This window comes from Mixophyes fleayi, chromosome 2, assembly GCF_038048845.1.
Source record: "Mixophyes fleayi isolate aMixFle1 chromosome 2, aMixFle1.hap1, whole genome shotgun sequence".
NCBI lineage: Eukaryota > Metazoa > Chordata > Amphibia > Anura > Limnodynastidae > Mixophyes > Mixophyes fleayi.
This window is the reverse complement of record NC_134403.1, coordinates 315,411,780-315,433,890: the sequence shown is the minus strand read 5'-3', so window position 1 is coordinate 315,433,890 and position 22,111 is coordinate 315,411,780. Positions and strand designations below refer to the sequence as shown.

Sequence of the window (22,111 nt, the reverse complement as noted above, 5' to 3'; positions counted from 1 at the left end):
TAGATACAGTTATCTGTACTGAGCTTTGATACAAACCTCTATAAATGTTAAAATTGTAGCATTAGTGTTGTTGTTGTTGTTGTTATTAGCCTTTATTCATACTGTGCTAACATATCACATAGCGTTGTATCAGAAAAGTCTATTTCAGCACATCAGTGAATGAAAATAATGAAAAAAATAAAATTTTATGAAAAATAAAGGTATGCTACACATTCTGCCCTGGTATGCTGAACAATAATGGTTTTAAAGAAAATCTCAAAACATTTGCCTGCATGGTACAGCTGACTAATAATGTATTTGCACATATTTTAAGTAGGGCAGAACTTAAATGGATGCTCAGACTGCATGGGAAAAAAAATCATTAGTTCATAACTACCTCTATAGTAGGATTTTGCTGGTTTTTGAGCTGAAAAAAGAAATAACAATTTTACTTAATAGTCTTTGTATCATTGACCCTTACCGTAATTAATTATCATTGTCCCTTAACGTAATATGTTATTATGAAAAATAGTTTACCTCCTAATGGGTATCCTGCCTGTCCAGCTCCTGCAGAATTAAAATGAAATAAAGTTGTAAACATGAGTGTGTAGTGCCATCTAGTGTTTAGCATCTAAAATGCAAGTTGTATCCTGTTCTAGATCACATTATTAGTCACCATGCAATGATACATGACAATAACTACCTGTCTTCTCCTGCAGCGACATCAAGATTTATACAACACAGGTTTAGGTTTTATTCAAATAAATCAGATTATATGAATTTATATTATAAAGCTTAGTAAAAGCATATCAATTTTATATTATTAAACTTAATTACATTATAAAACTTAGTAAAAGCATAAAATGACGATCATGGGGTGGCCTTACAGATCAAGTCATGGGATGCCAAATAGAACACCCCAGAAGTAGCGACATTCTATCAGGAATGAGTGCAAGGGTGCAGAGACAAGGGTACCCAGCTCCTGAATGTGTATAAGACTGATAATAGAGAGCTAGAAGCAAGCAATGAGTGCGCAGAGACAAGGATACCCAGCTCCTGAATGTGTATAAGACTGATAGTAGAGAGCTAGAAGCAAGCAATGAGTGCGAAGAAGAAAACTGTCCTCAACTGGAACTGCCTCACTCCCAGGCAGAGTACTGGAAAATCACATGGTGTCCAAAATACAACAGAGCAGAACAAGACCATTTGTGATCATTACACAGATGCAGACAGCTGGGCAATTGTAGACATGAAGGGAGCTAACCACCTGGGAAGGAACATGAACTGTGGAGATGTGCCTACCTGCAAGGCCAACTCATTTCAATGTTAGAGATAGCAGGAAGCAAGAAGCTTAAATAGATGGTGTTTAGTCCAGGACCAAATTAGGATCCAAAAGAGAAGCAGGGTCCTTATGATGCAGATGAATTTAGAGACTCTTTAATTAGAGTAGTCTAGTGAGTGACAATTATCATTGCCAAGACTAACCTAAGACTTGTAAGGCCATATATACAGGGCCGGATTAACAAGGGGGCTTTCTGGGCTATAGCCCAGGGGCCTCGGGCATCTGGGAGCCCTGCCGACATTCATAGTCTCACTCTCAGGAGATCTCCTCAGTAAGGAGCTTACTGCGCACCATGTAATCACTACAGGGAGTGACCGAAGAACGCCTGCTGCAGTGAGGAACGGACAGATCTGGACCACAAGGAATAGGAGGTAAGCACTGTGGGGGGGGAGTACAGGAGGAACGGAGCAGAGCTATTATATTAGGCTGTATTATATATAACGGGGGGCTCACAGTACCCTTAGGTGGCCTCGCAGTGCCCTTAGCCCGAGGGCCTCCATTCCCTTAATCCGGCCCTGCATATGTAATATTCTCATGTGTAACACAATCATATTCTAGAATAGCAATTAAGCTCTCTTATTAGTATGCCACACAGTCAGTAAATAAGAATTAGAATGGATGTTTCCACCTGTAGGCTAATATAATCTGCACACAAATGGCTATAATAAGTAGAGATGCTCAGACTCGGTTCCCCGAGAACCGAACACACCCGAATTTAGCAGTTCCCAGTACCGAGCCAAGCCGGCTCTGTACTTTCGCGCGCCCTCGGCATTGAAAACGAGGCAAAACGTCATTGTTATTTTGTCGGATCTCGGATCTCGCAAGCTTTGGATTCCATAAGTACCGCCTTCCACGGCGATCCAGCGCCATTTCACAGAGGGACACAGAAGGGGTAACACAGTTCTTGGCAGTCTCTAGTGCAGTTGGGCAGCGTCATAGGTAGAAAAGAAAGAGGAGGGGTAGCAGTGTTCTTCAAAGTCTCCAGTGACATTCAGGAGAGCCCCATTGCTCCATTGCCAATTGTCATTGCTGAAATAGAATTAATAGGTCTGGCAGGTTTGGTCTTCTAAATCTGCAGGCACATTGTGCTGTGTTATATAGGTCACACACAAAAGAGGAGAGCTCCATTTCTCCATTGCTAATTGTCATTGATGAAATACAAATAATAGGTCTGGCAGGCTTGGTCTTTTAAATCTGCAGTCTTTGTTTGAAAGTGTGAAAATAATATTGTGACCTGTGAGATGGTCAAAATTGACTGCAAATGACTTGAAATTAGTGTTATTGAGGTTAATAATAAAGTAGGGGGGGGGGAGGGAAGCAGAAATATGTGATTTTAGCCCAAAAAATAGGGATTTTAGGAAATGAATTGGGATCCAAAACCAAAACACGCAAGGGCGGTTTTGCGAAAACCAAAACCAAAATTCAAAGTTAATCCAGATCCAAAACCAAAACCAGAACACGGGGGACAGTGAACATCTCTAATAATAAGGCATCTAAAAGACAGCTAATATCAGCATGACCTGAGCCTACATAGTATGTCTGTCCTAACATAATGATGTACAGGCACCAATAGTTGGAGTCATTATTTATATTGTACAGTATATTCCAGATACAACAATATTTAAACAAAAAGATTGGTAAAAGATGGATACACAACCATTAACTAACACAATCGCTCACAACGCAGATACTTGATACATATGATTTGTGAAGTCACACTGCTTGCAAACTAAACCAAATGAATGGCCAGGGGTAAAGGCTAGCTATATGGTAAGTAAGACTGTCCAATACTGGTGTCAGGCACACAATATTGGATAGTCATTTATATCAATGCATAAGAAAGGATGGTAGCCAATCTTGCTTTTAAAATGTGCAAGAAAATATCCGGAGCTTAGGTCCATGACAAGGGAACAGAAAAAATCTGTTATATGGAAAATATAAGAGGAACGAGATATAAGAGGAATGAGAATGCTATACGTTGCTGAGTTGTCAAGCCCTTACTAGAACATACAAGGAACCAACACCGTGTAAAATTACCACCTTATGTATAAAGTATTACATATATCATTTCTAAAGATAATTTTTAATAATGAACTCCATTCAGAATATTACTCAATTTCATGAATCAATTATTGTTAAAACCTCACCGGGTCCTCCAAATGCACTTGGGCCATAACTGGCACCAGCTTGGTATTCTGAAAATAAAACATTGTTGCATCAGTTGAATTAGTTTTATAATGATTTACTGCACAGAAAATGAAAATACACGGTATTGTTCTACTAAAGAACAGTTCTTTGCATTTCCTTACCTGGTTTAGGTGGTTTGCCTCCTGCTCCTGGGTATTGGCCTGTCAATAGAGAGAGAGAGAGACACTATTTAGTTTCAAGCTCCTGTTGATATGCAGCACTAATGAGGACTTGTCATATCTCCTACAGCGAAGTCTTTAAGCTTTGTGACTTTTTTCTTTGTTCCTAAACCTTTTCTTCTGCTTTTGCTTTCTGGTTCTTGGAATGATTCATATAGCATCGGACACTGAATTATTTTCCTCCTGCTTTTTGCCCCTCACACTTAAGAACTACAGCAAAATCTCACCTCCAGTTCCAGTTCCTAATCCTCCAGGACCAGTTCCATAGCCGGCACCAGGACCAGTTCCATAGCCAGCACCAGGACCGGTTCCATAGCCAGCACCAGGGCCGGTTCCATAGCCAGCACCAGGACCGGTTCCATAGCCAGCACCAGGACCGGTTCCATAGCCAGCACCAGGACCAGTTCCATAGCCAGCTCCAGCACCAGTTCCATAGCCAGCACCAGCACCAGTTCCATAGCCAGCTCCACCTGCTACACCGGCACCATAACCTTTAAAAATAAAAGAGCAGTTTATTTTCCATACTTGACATTAAATTCATACTGCATTCTGCTGTACACTCTCTAATAGAACTGCCAGCACCCATCCATACTTACCTGGCTTAGGTGGCTTGCCTCCAGCTCCTGGGTACTGGCCTGCCAAAAATAAGACAATGATTGACCTTCTGTCCATTGCTTAGAGATTCTTTGAATAGTTACTCATAATACTAGCTATAAAACAATCTCTGCTTCATACAGCTGCTCGTTCATTGTCTTTCACTAACACTATATTTATTTCTCTCTCCTGGTTCCTTGAGAAGTTTAAATAAAATATACAAATCACTTGTTTTCCTCCAGCTGCCTGAAATCTGTTTTGTATCCACAACACTCCGCTGAGACCGTCAGTCACACTAAATGCCATTTTCCCAGCTATTTCTCCTGGACGATTGTGTACTTCCCTTAAAAAAAAAAGTCTCCACATTATTTTAATCTTGTTTCTAATGGATTCAGTCCTAGTTAATGATCCATATTTTTATGGCATCTTTCCACTCTGAACATTCTGGTGGAACTGTAGCCCTCACTCCATTTGAATACAACCATTTGACTTATTCATCATCTTTATGTTGTAGGCATCAACATGTATTTTCTTTCTATACCTATATTCTCTTTTATGTAGCTGATAGCTACTTGTAGGCAAATCTAAACAAACTCATAGCTATAAGACAAAACACCATGTAACTCTCTAGGGGGAAGATTTATCAAACTTTCTAAAAAGGAAAAGTGGTGTTGCTCATAGCAGCCAATCAAATTTGCGTTATCATTTATTTAGTACATTCTAGAAAATGATAGCTAGAATCTGATTGGTTGCTATGAGCAACATGTCCAATTTTCCTTTTTAGAAGGTTAGATAGATCTACCCCTATATGTGTCCTCGGAAAGGCAGAGGCACAACACAAAAACATTTTTTCTTTTTAATTCAAAAAGTAGAACTAAACCCAAAATTGAAACCACTTTGTAAAACTCTGTGGAGAAGGCACATTCTACTTGTGAAACTTATACATTGGTAATATACAGTATACTGAATTATATAAGTGTCTCAGGTTTTGCTGATGTAATCTGTCGTCATGATCTCTTTAAGAGTAGATGTCTTTGTAATGACATTATAAAGTATTTAAAAAATAATACTTAATACTAAAAAAACTGGAAACCAATCTAATGCTCCTTTTTATGTACTTGTCTTGGTGTATACTGTAATTGTTCTGTATACAGTTTCATTAATAACAATACTATATTTCCTGGAGTGCACTTTGTGTGATCATTATCTGCTGCATCTCCCCTTGTTGACTTGTCCCTCTCATCCCCCTTTTTTTTACTTTCTGTATCCCCTATTCCTTATTCAAAATCAATTAAAAAAACAAACAAACTGAAATCCAGAGATGAGCATTTTTGTTATTCTATAAAGATCTTATGCGGATAAAAAAACCCAGCCGATTTAGTTCTCACTGTATGTGTTAGTCATATGGATATACTTTTGTTATAAATGTACTTGGTGTGGAAAATCTACAAGGGTGCTGGCTTGTCTGAATACAGGCCCTTACAGACTACTGGGACACAGTGAGTGCTGCTGCATTATACATATATATATATATATATATATATATATATATATATATATATATATAAAATTAGATAGATTAATATTAACAAAAATGCTCAGCTCTGGTTTTTAGTTTTTTTTAAAAAAGTGCAAAATATACTGTGTTTTACTTTGCTGCTAACATGTCATTTTATCTATTGACTAAGGTTATTAGAGGTCTTTTCTGAAATGCAAAACACCCTCTGAGCAATGAAGAACCAGGTTCGGACCCTTAGTGCACCAAGATGTCCGCCAAGACTCATGGGTTTGCCGATGGAGAAGCTGTTTTTGCTGAAGGGCAGGAGTTTACACAGGCTGGGGAAAGGAGCTGGGGAGAGTGAGGATGGAGTAGGTAGTGCAGTAATAAATCTTGTGGAGTGATATTATTAACATCAGATAAAAGGGTGGTGCAGAGGGAGTATTATTAAGAGTTACTCGCTCTCTGCTGTGGGGGTGGGTTGTTGTTCATGTCTATTTCCCCTCTGCAAAAAGATTTGAATTTTGCACTAGTTTGGAGAATCATGTTGTACTTTGGCTGAGGAGTGCACTCTGACTCCAGGCACTCTCTGCGTGACATAACAAGCGGTTTAACATACACAAAATTGCCACATGTAATAAAAACATGCCCCCTCGCTATCATTATTAAATTGAAGCCATATATTAGTTTGAACAGTATTTTAGGAAAGGAATGGACCAGTTTATTTAATTGAAAGGGGTGATACTAAAGTGGTGGGAGGTTGTTGGACTTATATGATAATATGACATTGGACACTGCACCTCTAGTGATTTTTCTGCCGCTGCACTCCTAGGTGTACATTTAGTTTGGGGATGTGTCTCCAGAGAGCAGAAGATAGGTGTGCACAGTCCCTGGAAATGAAGAGAGGCACTACTGCAAAGGATAGTGGGACAGCAAGGATGAGTACCACTATTTTACGGTGTACTGTTAACAGGCAGTAAATAGGTATTTTTAAGGTGATTATGCTGAGGGATTTCTATAAAGATATCACCTGGTACAGCGCCAGCTCCTGGCCCAAATCCACCTCCAGGTCCAAAGCCACCACCAGGTCCAAAGCCCCCACCAGGTCCAAAGCCACCTCCAGATAAGGATCCTGCTCCAGGTCCATAACCTACATGCAATGAAATCACTGAAGTCACTTTTTATAGGTGTCAACACAGTAACCAAATCTCCAATACACCCTCTTCCTGATGAACTTTAGAAGTTGGATTTTGTAGTGACATTTAATCTGCAGAAGGAATGTCCTGGTAGATGCTACAGAAATGTGTCCTGGATGATATTATTATTATTATTATTATTATTATTATTATTATTATTATTATCACTATTCAGCAACAGCTTGGAGCCTATAGCTTTTTAATTCCAACTGTACAGTGAAAGTCTAAAGATTTTGTGCTGGTTAATGAAGTCATATAACTTAGTTATAAGTGACCATTACCTGGTTTAGGTGGTTTGCCTCCGGTTGCTGGTCTGGTGTATCCTGGTAATGTAGGCAAAAAAAAGAAGATAGAGAATTACAGACTTTACATCTAGAGACCAAAAAGAATGGAAAATATTTCATTATAGTCAGTTAATGCTTGAGATAAACAGCTAAAATAGTTGTTTTCAGATTCACCAAAATGGTGGTGGTGCAGTTGCTGTTGTTAAGTATGAAGAACTTCTAGTTATTCCAAGATACTAGTTGCACGTGTTATTTATAATTACTGATGTTACCTGCATGCATGCCCAAACTGTTGATTTTAGGGTAAACAAGTTATATTTACTTGTATTATTAGAGTAGTTTTGCTATAGTTAGTATGTAGGTACTGATATGTATACCTGATCAGTTTGTCTATCTGTACTAACTAAGCAAATCTTGCCCACAGCACTGAGATTAATATGCATACCATCATTAGACAACACAAAGCACACATACATGAGAGATTCGGTCGCTGTCAATTAAAAGTACTTTATTCCTGAGGGATATAATATACTAATTTTCCTAAAAGGATTTTCTTTTACAGCTGTAAAACACAACCCTCATGGGTTCACTAACTGGCCAGAGTGCTACAAATTCACAGATTAGCATATAGTTAACCAATTAACTAAACACAATATTTATTTATCTGCTGTGATTTAGTATTCCTGGCTTGTCAATGTCCCTTGGAGCCTGGATTTGGTCGGACAACACAGTGAAAGTACGGCCACATGCTTAATGTCTTCACCGCGTCCAGTAAACAGCCATCACATGGTGACACTACAGCTGCACGCTTGGTGACTCATAGTCGTTTCTGCGCTCCTCGGTTTGGAATAATTCTAATTCTAATGGTTTTTGGTAATGTAGCTCTGGGGAACATGAGATTTTCAAACAGCCAGCTCTATTTTATTGCCTGTACAAAGACGTCAACTAACCTCAGGTCAGAAGTGAGATCATGGTCTTGTTCTGGTTTTCCAATACATTTTTTAGCTCCTTCTTCTGCTTGTTTTGGTTGGATGTAAAATGGTTTTAATATATTCCCCTCCTCAAATCTGCCAGCCTTCCATAAAGCGGCCGCTTGTGCTATTAACTGTGACTCATGTATCACAAATTAAGGTTTACCCCTCACACCTCTTTTTATCCTTAGTCTAATAGTATTTTAGGAAGTGTAGGTATAACTTTTTAGAGCAGGGGTGTGGAGGATTTTGTGCGCCAGTGTAATGAATATAATGAAAACATTATTGCTATTTAAACATTCATAAATAGTAATTCTCAACTCAATAATCACCTACAGATCACACTAAGTTACAGCAAGGTCGCTGGGTATCTACCATGAGTGCAGTATTCAGTGCACATGTGCCCATAAGTCAAGAGAGCCCTACTCCATGCACATGACTTGCGTACCTAGAGTGACACAGGCAGGAGAACCAGTCAAGTGAGTTCCCGCATGTCAGCCTGGCCTTGTCGTCCCTTGCCACGGCCATACCCACCTCCACCCCCCTCTTGCACACGGGCCCACTCCATTGATAAGACACCACTGTTTGTAAATGTTTGTTATATTTTATACCTAAGTAGTTCTAGAATAATTAATGCTTATATTAGCTTAGCGTATCCCATGACAAAGTAATTTATTACAAAACATGTGCTGGACAAGGTCATTTTTAGCTGATTGTCACTTCCTTTTAAACTAAATATGTCTTCTACTTCTACGCTGTCACTGTGTATTCTGTTTTGATGCTCTTGTTTCTCCTGTACATCCTCTTTACTATACTTATCAGCCTTACTCCAAGTTGCCTAAGTATCTAATGTGGATACTCTTTTGACTCATTGCGTTAAAAGCCCTTCTTTACGTGTCTCAGTATCATTGACTTCGTCTGTGCTATATCTGTTCATGACATTATCGTATGATCTTTATTTTGGCTATAATCATAGTTCACATGATGCCATAAATGTTGCTATTATAGCATCTTATTGATTGTGGCATTTACATTGATTATAATTATCTTTCTGTGTTCTTGGCTAATAAAATGTTTTTATATGCTATATGATGTGTGGTTATCCTTTTAGTGGATTGTTTTTTTTCTGGCAGGGGTTATTGTTGCACTTTTAGCACCTGGTATCCCTGTTGATTTTTTTTTTTTGTTTTAAGTTATCACAAAGGTACACCTAAATGCTAGCTCTATTCAGCACTTGAGTCAATCTCTCTCTGGTTTTTGATGTGTGTGAATGGAGCGTTAATTAAAGAGGTTACATTACTAGATAATATGCAGACAGCTACTGAGATCTCACCTCCGGGTCCAACCCCAGTTCCAAGTCCAGCACCAGCTACTTGTCCAGCTCCATAACCTTAAAAAAGTAAACAAAATTAAAATAATGGCCACTCTGTCATGTCAATCTCTCTCTGGTTTTTGATGTGTGTGAATGGAGCGTTAATGAAAGAGGTTACATTACTAGGTAATATGCAGACAGCTACTGAGATCTCACCTCCGGGTCCAACCCCAGTTCCAAGTCCAGCACCAGCTACTTGTCCAGCTCCATAACCTTAAAATAGTAAACAAAAATAAAATAATGCCTAAGTGTTCTTACACAACCATCCATTGTTTAGTCTTCTCACAGCTGTCCATTGTATAGTTAGTCCTGTCATGTATTGCAAAACTGGGACCCAACCATTGCTTTATCCTGAGCTAGTCATGCAGAGGATTATTCAGTTCATTCATCCTATACTGAACATTGTATTGGTTAGACCTTGATTAGACTACTTCTCATAGCTCAAACCTCAGGACACCAGACAGCATCTACTATTATAATACAATAGTACTGGAAATTGTTTTAACTTCCTAAAATCTAAAGTAATATAATGCAACATAAAATTATTGTAATGGAAACATAAGCTACTAAACACTACAAAGTCTCTGCATTCGTTCCATTGATTCTTAGATAACACAGGTATATTACATTCTTACCTGGTTTCGGAGGTTTTCCGCCTGCACCTGCGCCTGCTCCTGGGTACAAGCCTGGCAATAAGAAGAAAAACAAAGAACTCAATCAGTGTCACTGGATGGTTCTGCGTTGTCTCAGGAAATGCTTTTAGGGTATCACAGAAGTAACACTGAATAAATCAAAGGTAAGAGTGTATAAATCTCTACTAAAATAGGGCTTTAGACTCTCACCTCCAGCTCCTATACCTCCAGGTCCTACACCTCCAGCTCCTACACCTCCAGGTCCTACACCTCCAGCTCCAGGTATCAATCCACCGGGTCCTACTCCACCTCCAGGCAAATATCCAGCTCCAGTTCCATAACCTAAACACAAAACTCAGAATTTTATCTTCCAGTTACGTTTGTAAATAGAGAAACACAACTTGTAATAACAGTCAAGCAAACTCAAAATTTTATAGAGGAAAGTATATTTATATATATTTTTGATGCTGTTATTGGATTCAGTAAATTTAAGAAAACACAGCGGCTACCAACTCACCCGGTTTTGGTGGTTTGCCTCCTGCGCCTGGATAAAGCCCTAAGAGAGAGAAATGAAGAAATAGTTGAGAATGTTACTCAGTATTTCATTCAGTAATCACAGCTACTGGTAATATAAATCTACATTTCAGAAAAACAGATAAATTGTTCCAGAAATGCAGATATGCTTCTAGTGACTGCTTCCTACTATGCTGGTCATCAGTGAAGACACATCTGAACTAGGTGTCCCTATATAACGTATGATATGCTTATACTGTGATTATATATTATGTTACTAATGGTAATGTAATCATTGTGACAGTACAATATTCATCTAGGTCACTATTACTACTACTAATAAGCCTCTTCTGTATACAATACGTATATCACAGCCTCATGCCACTAGCCTTATAATATACATTAGTGGATACATCAGGCCCGGATTTGTGGAAAGGCAGCATAGGGCCAGACGTTAGTGAGCAGAGTTGCATGGGTGGCAGGCTTATACCTTCCTTAGTTAGTTTATAGGTTATGTATATGTCATAATTGCCAACTCTCCCGGAACGTCCGGGAGACTCCCGCATTTTGCGTGAGTCTCCCGGACTCCCGAGAGAGTGTGGCAATCTCCCTCATCTGCCCAAAAGTGGGCAGAATATGGTTCAAACGCCGCGATTCACCGGGAATCGCGGCGGTTGGCCCCGCCCCACTGCAAAATGACGCGATTTGACTCATTATGTAATGGGGCGGGGCTAAATGACGCGATTTCCAGGGCCCCGCCCCCTACACGCCTACCTCCTACTAGCAGCTCCCGGGAAAAAATAAATAAATGTTGGCAAGTATGGTATATGTACTTCTGCTGGAGCAAGTGAGATCATGTACTGGGGCACACATGCAGACCAATATGAAAAATACTTCATTTTTTTTATTTTTAATTACTTATAGAACGCACTTATTTCATACAGGTGGGATGGGTTTGAAGGTCATGAAGCGAGTGGGTGAGGCACACAGCAAAATCAGCCATGGGTAGGGGGATGACTCAATCCAAATGTGTAGCATTAATAAGAAATTGAAATGAAGGGGATGTATCTGTGACATGGGCACCGCGATACACTACATATAACTAAAGCCTACCCTTCTCTAGCATAGCTTTGCACAGGAGTATTAAGAGTCAATGTACAATGTACAAAGCAAAGTACGTGCAGAATAAAGTCGTACATACCTGCACCAGGCACACTCCCTGGGCCACCAACACCTGCAGATTAAGGAGAACAACACATCACAATATTGTCCACATCACATCAGAAATAAGACAATGCAAGAATGCAATGGTTGCTGGAATTTAACACACTGTTCCAATGTTTAATGTACAGCACACAGATATACATTATACTTTTCCAAACAGCTAGTATAAAGCTAAAACCCTGACGAGTTTCCCAAGGAAGACTACAAACAATATATTAAAAAATATTTTTAATTTTAAGTGTTGACTTTCAGTTTTATGCAGGTAAATAAAATGCACTATAGTAAAAGGTGTAAAAAGACAGGGTGCATTACTGACCTCCTCCTGGTACACCACCAATTCCAGCTCCTAAACAAAGTGGGGAGAAAGGAAATCAGGCAGTACACTTATGGAAGACACCTATTGCTACCGATAACCATACTGGGAACTCCTGGGGGTAAATGTATGAAGCTGCGAGTTTCCGGCGTGTTTGTAAAGTGGAGCTGTTCCCTATAGCAACCAATCAGCTTCTATCTATCATTTTGTAGAATGTGCTAAATAAATGATAACTAGAATCTGATTGGTTGCTATAGACAACATCTCCACTTTCAAACCCGTCTGAAACTCAAACCTTGATACATTTATCCCCCACATGTCACTAAACTACATATGTAATTTACTGCAGCAATCTCCAGGTTCAGTAAAAGTTTGAGAATCCAGAGTCTTGCAGAGTTGGTTATATGCAAATAAATGAAATATTACTTTATATTGATAAAAAGCTCTGCGTGAACCCAGTGAGTGATAATCCGCTGGACATATTAAAGTCAATGTTTCTGGATGTTTCAGTAAGCAATTGTTATTGCAGGTTACTTACCTCCTACTGGGTAACCACCAGGTCCAACACCACCTACAGAAAGTGGAATAAAGACACAGGTAAAAATAGGTACCAAGAGAACTCTTTATTGTAAATATGTACAGCCACAGTTATTGGGACATACATTAATTAAATAACATGTATTACTTCCTATTTATTAACAGAAAATGTCAGGTCACCTCATTCTATTATCCTGATTATTATTATTATTATTATTTTCAAAGTTAATCCCCCCAACTATGAGGTTTGGGCTCTAGTCAAGCCTATTTCCAGTTGACTGTACACTAGAACCTACTCCAGACAACAGAGCAATCTACTGTTAGATCCACTAGAGGTCACAAGACCCTCACATATAATTGTCACAGATATAAACAGTACTGCACATGGGGAATTCCGGCTAGTTATCCTTATAGAACTATGATGCGGTCAGGGATTTTATGGGTAAATATTATAATAATCAGTGGTGAAGTATAAGCTTCTGTTTGACATGTTTTGGGCCATACAGCATGCATAGTGTTATAAAGCAAGCCTATCTCTTCATTATATATATATATATAATATATATATATATATATATATATATATATATTTATTTATATATATATATATATATATATATATATATATATATATATATATAAATGATGATGATGATGATGATGATTATTATATATATCAAGAGTGCAGAACAGTGGTTCATTTCCAAGCTAGTTAATAATTGTTATATTTGGATCCAAACCATTTATATGAATATGAGGGTAAGAAGTAAAAAACGTTTTATATGAAGGGATCCCGCTCAAATACTCCATCGCATGAAGGAAAACCCAAAATAAACATAGAAAACCCCCAGAATAAACATAGGCAGTATATCAGTACCCACCTACTCCTGCAACACCGCCAACTCGATAACCATCTGCATTACCAAATATAGAAAAGGATAATTAGATATGTCAACTGAATATTGGCATTAACACTCTAGTCTGTAGAGATCATTACCCACCTCCTATCTTAGGGGGCTTAGCTCCTAAACCACCACCACCTGCCAAAGCGATAAACAGATAAGTGTTAGTCCTCTAGGAAGTGCCACTATTTTAAGTTATCCTGTATAAAGTTGCAGACTGGGCCACCAGCATGAAAACAAACAATTATAAATGAGGACACTAATCGAAAACTTAACTCAAGTTACAGATTATTATTGTATTACTAAGTAATTATTTACTACCTGTCTAATTACCTATCTTATTTGTTTGAGGTGAATGCACCCACTCCCCACCACAAAAAAAACCTAGGGGTAAATGTATCAAGCTGAGAGTTTTCCGGCGGGTTTGAAAAGTGGAGATGTTGCCTATAGCAACCAATCAGATTCTAGCTGTCATTTTGTAGAATGTACTAAATAACTGATAGCTAGAATCTGATTGGCTTTTCAAACCCGTCGGAAAACTCTCAGCTTGATACATTTACCCCCTAATGTTTATATACACAAAACACGTTATAATAGGGATACATTTCTTAGCTGGGGCCAATGACATGTTTACTATGTGATATCATCTTCAGGCATTTTCCATACTGCCCAATCAAATTTTGATTACGCAAGATGACCACGTATGCTACAATGTCAACACAATTGGTTGTAAACTACAAAGAAGATCTAAGGCCTGCAAATAACAATATTATATTTGTTAAAGGCGAAGAGTGACAAGTAAAACTCGAATTTGTGATTAATTATCTGAAGAGATCTGATACAAACCTCCAAGCGGCAGTCCTCCTGCGCCAACTCCACCAACTGCGGATTTAGAAAGAGTAAGAATTTGCTTTACCAAGTGGTGCGAAACAGCCACATGAAGCATTTTAACACCCAATGAGATAGATATATATTTATATGTAAATATATATATATATATATATATATATATATATAGAAATCTATCTATTTCTATCTATCTATATATATGTATGTAGATAGGTAATTATCTTTATTATTGGAATGAAAGTGCTTCAAAAAACGCAATATATAAAAAGGTATGATATCAGTTAAGTATCTGAAAATTATCCTACAAACCTCCAACTGGTAGTCCGCCTGCGCCAACTCCGCCAACTATGTGTCAGAGACAGAAGAATTTTGGTTATCCTTAATTAGTTATTACTGTATAATATTATTTAGTTATATATTACAATTCTAGGTATTTAGTTTTAGTTATTTAAATGTAGCACACAAGAACAATGAATAACCTATGTTTTCACGTGAGAGCCTTATAGAACTATCGTATCAAGACATTATGAATGTTCAGTACTCAGATGGAACAATGTTCTACCATTGCTTAGTAAATAAAGGTACGCAGTATCAGATTGAGGTAGGAAAGGTCTACCGGGTAAAGCAGTGGTATGTGCAGCCTGCAGAGCATGTGACTTGCATGTAACTAGTTTGCCATACATTATACCCATGTATGCTGCACGCACCATGGTGTGCTTAGTCTCAGCTGTCTACATGTAAAGTGGAGTGGAGGAGAAGGCCAGGAGGTGTTGTGAAATTGAGTAGAGGTTGGGCCATCAGGCAGCGGAGACCACCAAGGATTTCCCGATAATAAATAGTGAGCCAGTGTGACGCTGGGTATGAATTCCCTTATCTTGAAACCCAGTAATCAAAATGTTCTAAATACTAGAAAGGAAAATAATAATTGCTGAAACTAATGCATCAAAGTATATGGTCACCTATAAACGCTTCCTACTGCCACTGTGAGGAGCACTGGTAAACTAACTAATGAGGGGAGTGTTAAAGACAGTGTGGAGAAAGTTAGAGTTAGTCTTACATGTAATGTAGGATATTTTAGGCAAGATGCCCCACATTACTGAAAGAGCACTTAGCTGAAAACATTCAATCCTAAACATTCGTATTAAAAGATCCAATAACTGTAAGTATCCAGGATTTTGAGTGTTGAGTATAAGTCTCAGTGTGACTACTTTGTGCTGGTGTCTGAACTTACATTTATATATGTTATATGTTATTATATATGGTTATTGCACACAAGACTGTAGATAATGCTGCTAAAGATGTGTTATTTCAGAGAAAAGCTCCAATTTAAAAGGATTAATAATAATAGTTATCTTCTTTACTTTACAATTGAACAGACACATTATTGTACTGTAGATATTATTTTATATCATGACAGATAGATAAGAAAACTGGAACAAGAAGTTGCAATTAGCTCTGAGAATTTCCCTACCCTTCAGAAATATGTGCCAGCATATTTTTAAGATAATATAAATAATCATTAATAATCCTGACAACTATCTGCGGAAGCCTAGTTGAAATCCCAAAATCATTAGCCATGACCTGAGGCTTGGAATGCTTAGTGAGTGAAAGTACATTAAGCAATATTCTCTCAGATTAAATATATGTGGTCTACTCTTTGCATTCTGTGCCTTGACAGCGTGGTCATTCAATTAAACACAAAATATACATATATATATATATATATATATATATATATATATATAATATAAATGTCTAGTGGTGTGTGTTAGTCTGTCTGTGTGTGTGTGGAAAAAATAAAACCAAGCTGCAGCGCCACCAGCTGGGCGGAGTTATACACTGACCTACTAAATTCTTAGCGTGTGTGGAAAAAAAAAATCAGAAAGGGCTGAAATTTGGTATACTAAGATGTTTTTAATTTGTTAATTTAATTTGTTAATTGTTAAAAGTGTTTATAAAGATTTAAAAAAAATATATATATATTTCTTGAAGGAGAAGTGACAGTTGGGAGTGGTTGGTGGTTGCCAGGGGTGACAGTGGGGAGTGGTTGGTGGTTGAGGCCAGGGCTATGGCCCAAATGCATGACAAGAACCTTTTTAACACCTTAAGTAGCTTGATTTGACTAGAATGCATGAGTATCATGCACGGGTTAACTTGTATATATATATATATATATATATATATATATATATATATATATATATATATATTTCCTTTTATTATGCATCTAAACACATTACTTTACTCCACTGACAACAATTTGTGTTGTACTGTGCTGTGTATAAATGAGCTTCATTTTATAGATATATTTGGCTGCAGTTTAAATGTGGCACCATTACCTTTAGTGTTGTGGAATGTACTAATGCTCTGATTAACTACATGACAGTCCAGACATCTAAACTTCATGCAACACTGTACAAGGAAAGTGATTTCTTAGTAAGTCATTTACATGGCAGCCTTCTGGATCAATGCTTTTCTAGTGGCTTTTATAAGTCATACTTTTAAGATTAGAGAAGAGAAGTCATGTGACATGGGGTAGGAGGAGGCCATGGTGACATTGCGGCGTCACCATAGCCCCGCCCCCAGTATAAAAAGCCGAAATTCACGGCATTAAAGGGAGGGGGAGGAGCTTAATGGCACGATTAAACCCTATCCCCTCCATTCACTGCCGTGAATTTCGGCAAATGCGGGACCTTTGCCTACTCTCCCGGGAGTCCATGAGGACTCCACAAAATTCGGGAGCCTTCCGGGAATTCCGTGAGAGTAGGCAAGTATGTTATAAGCAGGTCAGTAGTTAAAAGGAGAAGAGAGACCCCTAACCTACACTGATAAGCTTCTAGGTGGGATTATATTTCAGCACTGGCCAGTATCCTGTCCAGAATACCCAGTCAGTAGTGTTGTTTTAATGGATGCTAAACAAATGGCATTACAGATATGAAACATCCTTTAATAGAAATATTTATTTGTACTCAGTAGCTTAAAAGTCTCTTTAACACTTTTCACTGTTTATGTGAATGAAACTTTTTACCTCAAACTGTATCTAAAAATGATCTGAATATAAAGGGTTCAGACAGCTTACCTCCACCTGGATATCCGCCTGCTCCAACTGTAGGAGGAGAGAACAACTGTTAGATGCCACAAGCTATAACATTCACATTAAATTAAATAATGTATTGTTAAACTAGAGTCACGTTTCATCTCCCCATTGTTCATCCTGTATCACGTAAGAATGATATATAATCCTTTGAAAACAAATGAATGTACTATAAAAACACGTTTCTGATGTGGCAATTTCATCATCAAATTCAGCTTTCCTGTTTACACCTCAACCCACAACTGCTGTCATTTTTGACTACAGTAAATACAACTAATAATTAGATAAGAGCACAGTTGAGGTGAAATTTAGTGTAAATTGAAACCTGCTGTTTAATAGGCCATTTCACAGAAGTATGAAGGTCCGGCAATGCAATCTATGAATTCTGCTATTGACTTGCCATTCCACCTATTTTGCACTGTATTTGTAAATTCCTATTTTGCTGATTTTATAGTCTATAGAGCTGAGACAATGGCTGTTGTGTAATGTGGTTGGATAGTACTAGACCACATAAGACCAAAAATGCAAAATTTGGTGTTCAAATGAAGAAAGAGTTGAATATTCCACTGAAGAGTTTTGAAAATTCCATTCATCTTTACCGTACAGGTGACACCATATAAGAGCACCCACCTCCTGTAGGAAGACCTCCAACTCCATAGCCAGCTGTAATGATAAAAGTACAGACAAATAACTAAATGTTCTGCAAGAAATCCACAGATGGAGAACCTATGCAGCTCCTTTTAAAATGAAAACGACATCCAGCACTAACCCTACTCACAGGATAGTGTTACTGTCAGCACAACAACCCGAGGAAACAGCATTGGATCCAGAAGCTGAGGCGTACAGGGACGCTGGGTGTTACCAGAAACGCCAAGGGAGGGGGGGGAAGGTTGGGTGCTGGTACAAATTACTGGGTGACCAGACTTTCCTGGGGGCCCTGCAGTACCTGTGTAGTGGGAGGAGCCATCAACCTGATGTGACCACACCCCCTTTGGCAGCTATAGAAAGTGCCCCAAGAAGTTGCTGTACCAGGGCCCAAAATTCCCTTGGCGGCCCTGACTGTTACTATGGTAAAGTAGCGTGTTTGGAGGTGGATGATGTGATTGGTTTGTCTAGTAAAACGTGTGCAGTTACAGCATTATTGTGCTCCATCTGTATATTAATATTATTACTATAATCATAACTCACCTCCAGTTTTAGGTGGTTTAGCACCCACACCACCGACACCTGGACAACAGACATTAAAATAATTAGACCAAGGCCAACAAAAATAACTTCTTTTATAATAATGTTACTGGTAATAATTATGAATAATATTATGTTTATTTTGTTAGAGAATAATATGTATATTATTTTTAATGATTACACTTAAATACAACTTACATTTGTATGGATTAGTGCAGTATTGGTTTTATCACAAAATGATCACGTCTTCATTGCGCAATCACAAGATATTTTTAAAGGATAGGCAAAATGTGGTCACAATTTGCAAACACTTTATAAATACAATATAATAGAGAGTATATGGAAATAAATGAAAAATAAAGAAAAATGATACAATTGTATTATTTCACCTATTTCCAGTTTATGCCTAAATAAAAAATAACCTGAAAATGGGATAGCAGTGCTTCCTTTATATACAAATCCTCAAAATAATAATGTGTCCTTCAGTGTTCTTACCAGGAACGCCACCAACTCCAGGAATGCCACCAACTCCGGGTACGCCTCCTACACCAACACCGCCAACCCCTGGCACACCCCCTCCTCCTGGCACTCCTCCTACTCCACCAACACCTCCTACTCCACCAACACCAGGTACACCTGAATAATTAAAGGATCGGTTTACTTTTCTTTTCACTATCACAAATACAAGTATAACTAAGGCACATTTAACATTTTCAACAGTTAAATGATCGTGTTTCTATGACCATAGTTTAGAAAATGTTCTGGGAAATGGAATTGTTTTGCACAAGTGAGTGTTTTTTTGGTTATGACTCTTCCTTGAATAATCCAAAGCTGGGGGCTCTCTATGACAGTTTTCTAAATAGTTGACCATCTCGCCATCATCAATGAGCTTGTTTTATCATTCCTGGCATCCATGTGTTTGTTAATTTTTTTGTATTGCAATACCAAGCTTCCTACTCGGAGAAAGTGTTGAAAGTTAGCCAGGGCCGGATTTACCACTAGGCAACCTAGGCAATTGCCTAGGGCCCAGCGGTCCCCAGAGGGCCCTCCCAGGGCCGGCGGTGAGAAAAATGGGCCGCTACTTATGGGCCAGTGCTATGTGCTTGCCCCCCTGGGCTAAAGTCTGCCAGCCAGCCCCTGAATAGGGGTACATGTTATGCTGAAAACTATAGTGCTATGGATTTTTTCAGGGAGGGGGCCCCAAACCAGTATCTTGCCTAGGACCCCATGTGGTCTAAATCTGGCTCTGAAGTTAGCACAGCCCATGGGACATGTACCATAAAGTAATACAAGTGGTGTGATGTGAGATACAAACATGGACACATTTATGATGCGAGTATCTGAAGTTAATGTGCATTCATCTTTAAAAACACATTGAAAACACTATACACAAATACAGAAAGTAAACAATCTTTCTGCACCACAACGTTTGGGCCTCTAGATGTAAATGTGTAATTTATATACGGTAAATATTTCATTGTTCTTGGGAATATCATATTTGATGAGAGCAAAGAAGGAATAAATAAAATGTATTAGGGGCTGAAAGAAAAGTGGCCAAGATGCAGAGAAGTGGGATAGGTACCATGTCCTTTCTTGTCAAGTTCTTAGGGCAAATTAAGGAACATATTCTTGTCAAACAAAACATCTGACACTGGGCTACAGATTTTATTCTGCAAGAAACTAATATTGCTGTATAATTTGCCTTCATAAGGGAGACGGGCTAGAAGAATGTCAGCAGGGAGGTGATAGACAATATTTTGTACAGTTAACGTTGTTATGTGAATCATAAGTGCCATGATTGGGCAATACATTTGGAGGTCATGCTATTATCCACTCACCATATTTTGGAGGTTTGCCTCCAGGTTGAACTCCCACTTGAGGTATTCCTGATAAAAAGGCAACAATCATTAGTCTGGTCAAAAAAATAACATTTCACATAATTGTTGGTATGAATTCCCCTCAAACCTACCTGATCCTGGCAGACCAGGTACAAGGCCAGGAACGAGTCCACCGCCAGGGACTAAACCGGGCACAGCACCAGGAATGCCACCGCCAGGGATACCTCCACCACCTGTAAGGGGATATTTGAGCCAGTTAAATAAAAAAAACTTCACTAGAAACAGTGCTGTGTTTTTACCCTGGAAAAACACAGGCTGCTCTACTTTTGGAAAGTCAAGGCACAAGCATAACTCAACATTAATGTAATCTAAAACTATTGGTTCATAAGTGCTGCCCTTAAAAGCAAATAACCAACTGTGCTAATAATTTGGCTTTATTTAGTTTAAACAAGCAAGTTAGGTCATTATTATTTCTTAACAAAATGACTTCATTTTAGCTGTTTTATGTGCTTTGTTTTACACTAATACGCACAGTTCCATATTTTGTTACTTTTGTCCCTAAGATATTATTACATAATTCTTAAAAAATCTGTAAACAGAATAATATAATCCGTATTTCAAGATGATTTGTATCAGCTGTGATTGTTCAAATGGTTGCTGTGCTGTAGTCTTACATGTGGTAAAGAGAAAGACGTCACCTCTTCACTGGATTGTGACAACTGCTAGCAAATCAGAATCAGCCTAATATTTACAAAAGATTACAGATAGCTCTTTTATATTAAATGAAGCAAATTATTATTATATACTTTACCAGACAAACTAACACCATCGTGACTGGGGTATTTCATACCAATGTTTAGGTGGTGTGCAGGTTTCATCTGGGGGCGTATGTGCTTTTTTTGTAGCAGATTTGATTGAATATTTTATTTTACCACTATAATAAAGGAGAAACTAGGCAAAATGGTAAAATACACTTTTCCATGATGCTTCCCATAGTTAGATGCAATTAGTGCATTCTTAGGACTTTACCACATAATTAATCAGCTCCAGAGTATAGGAGTACCCACAGCCGTAACTTAAAATTCTAGCGCCCTGGGCGAGAAAGATAAATGCTGCCCCCCTAGCCCTCAATTTTAACCAAATTAACTTAAAATATTCATAAATTGCGCCCCCCTTCAGCGTTGCGCCCCCTTCAGCGTTGCGCCCCTGTCGCACAGCCCTAGTTACGGCCCTGGGAGTACCCACAATATATATGACACACAAGATCTGACACAGTTACAGGACTAACGGCAAACGTAAAATATGCTACGATTGCAAATGGGTGCCAAAGTGTTCATGGTGGGTGAATGGAAGACAAAGGTAATAGAGGGCAGACAAAACATTGAGGTTTGGCTACTTTTTATGGGTTAACAACAGTAGTCC

The 22,111-nt window shown here is 38.4% G+C and overlaps 1 protein-coding gene across 7 annotated transcripts in view; it reads right to left on the bottom strand.

Moving 5' to 3' along the window:
* ELN (elastin) overlaps positions 1-22,111 on the bottom strand; it is a 79,654-nt gene that overhangs the window by 2,906 nt on the left and 54,637 nt on the right. For 4 of the 7 annotated variants that reach the window (XM_075196624.1, XM_075196623.1, XM_075196626.1 and 1 more), the window contains 26 exons: positions 20,821-20,922; positions 20,690-20,737; positions 19,347-19,487; positions 18,855-18,893; positions 18,297-18,329; positions 17,652-17,678; positions 14,882-14,917; positions 14,570-14,605; positions 13,823-13,861; positions 13,703-13,735; positions 12,823-12,855; positions 12,288-12,317; positions 11,949-11,981; positions 10,752-10,790; positions 10,445-10,576; positions 10,238-10,288; positions 9,759-9,815; positions 9,564-9,620; positions 7,257-7,298; positions 6,810-6,929; positions 4,284-4,322; positions 3,915-4,178; positions 3,631-3,669; positions 3,469-3,516; positions 517-546; positions 377-406 (listed from right to left, as the gene is read on the bottom strand). In XM_075196624.1, coding sequence (XP_075052725.1) covers positions 377-406; positions 517-546; positions 3,469-3,516; positions 3,631-3,669; positions 3,915-4,178; positions 4,284-4,322; positions 6,810-6,929; positions 7,257-7,298; positions 9,564-9,620; positions 9,759-9,815; positions 10,238-10,288; positions 10,445-10,576; positions 10,752-10,790; positions 11,949-11,981; positions 12,288-12,317; positions 12,823-12,855; positions 13,703-13,735; positions 13,823-13,861; positions 14,570-14,605; positions 14,882-14,917; positions 17,652-17,678; positions 18,297-18,329; positions 18,855-18,893; positions 19,347-19,487; positions 20,690-20,737; positions 20,821-20,922 — 1,578 coding nt within the window. The remainder of the gene's footprint in view (positions 1-376; positions 407-516; positions 547-3,468; positions 3,517-3,630; positions 3,670-3,914; positions 4,179-4,283; positions 4,323-6,809; positions 6,930-7,256; positions 7,299-9,563; positions 9,621-9,758; positions 9,816-10,237; positions 10,289-10,444; positions 10,577-10,751; positions 10,791-11,948; positions 11,982-12,287; positions 12,318-12,822; positions 12,856-13,702; positions 13,736-13,822; positions 13,862-14,569; positions 14,606-14,881; positions 14,918-17,651; positions 17,679-18,296; positions 18,330-18,854; positions 18,894-19,346; positions 19,488-20,689; positions 20,738-20,820; positions 20,923-22,111) is intronic. The other 3 variants (XM_075196625.1, XM_075196628.1, XM_075196630.1) reach the window with 3 other exon arrangements.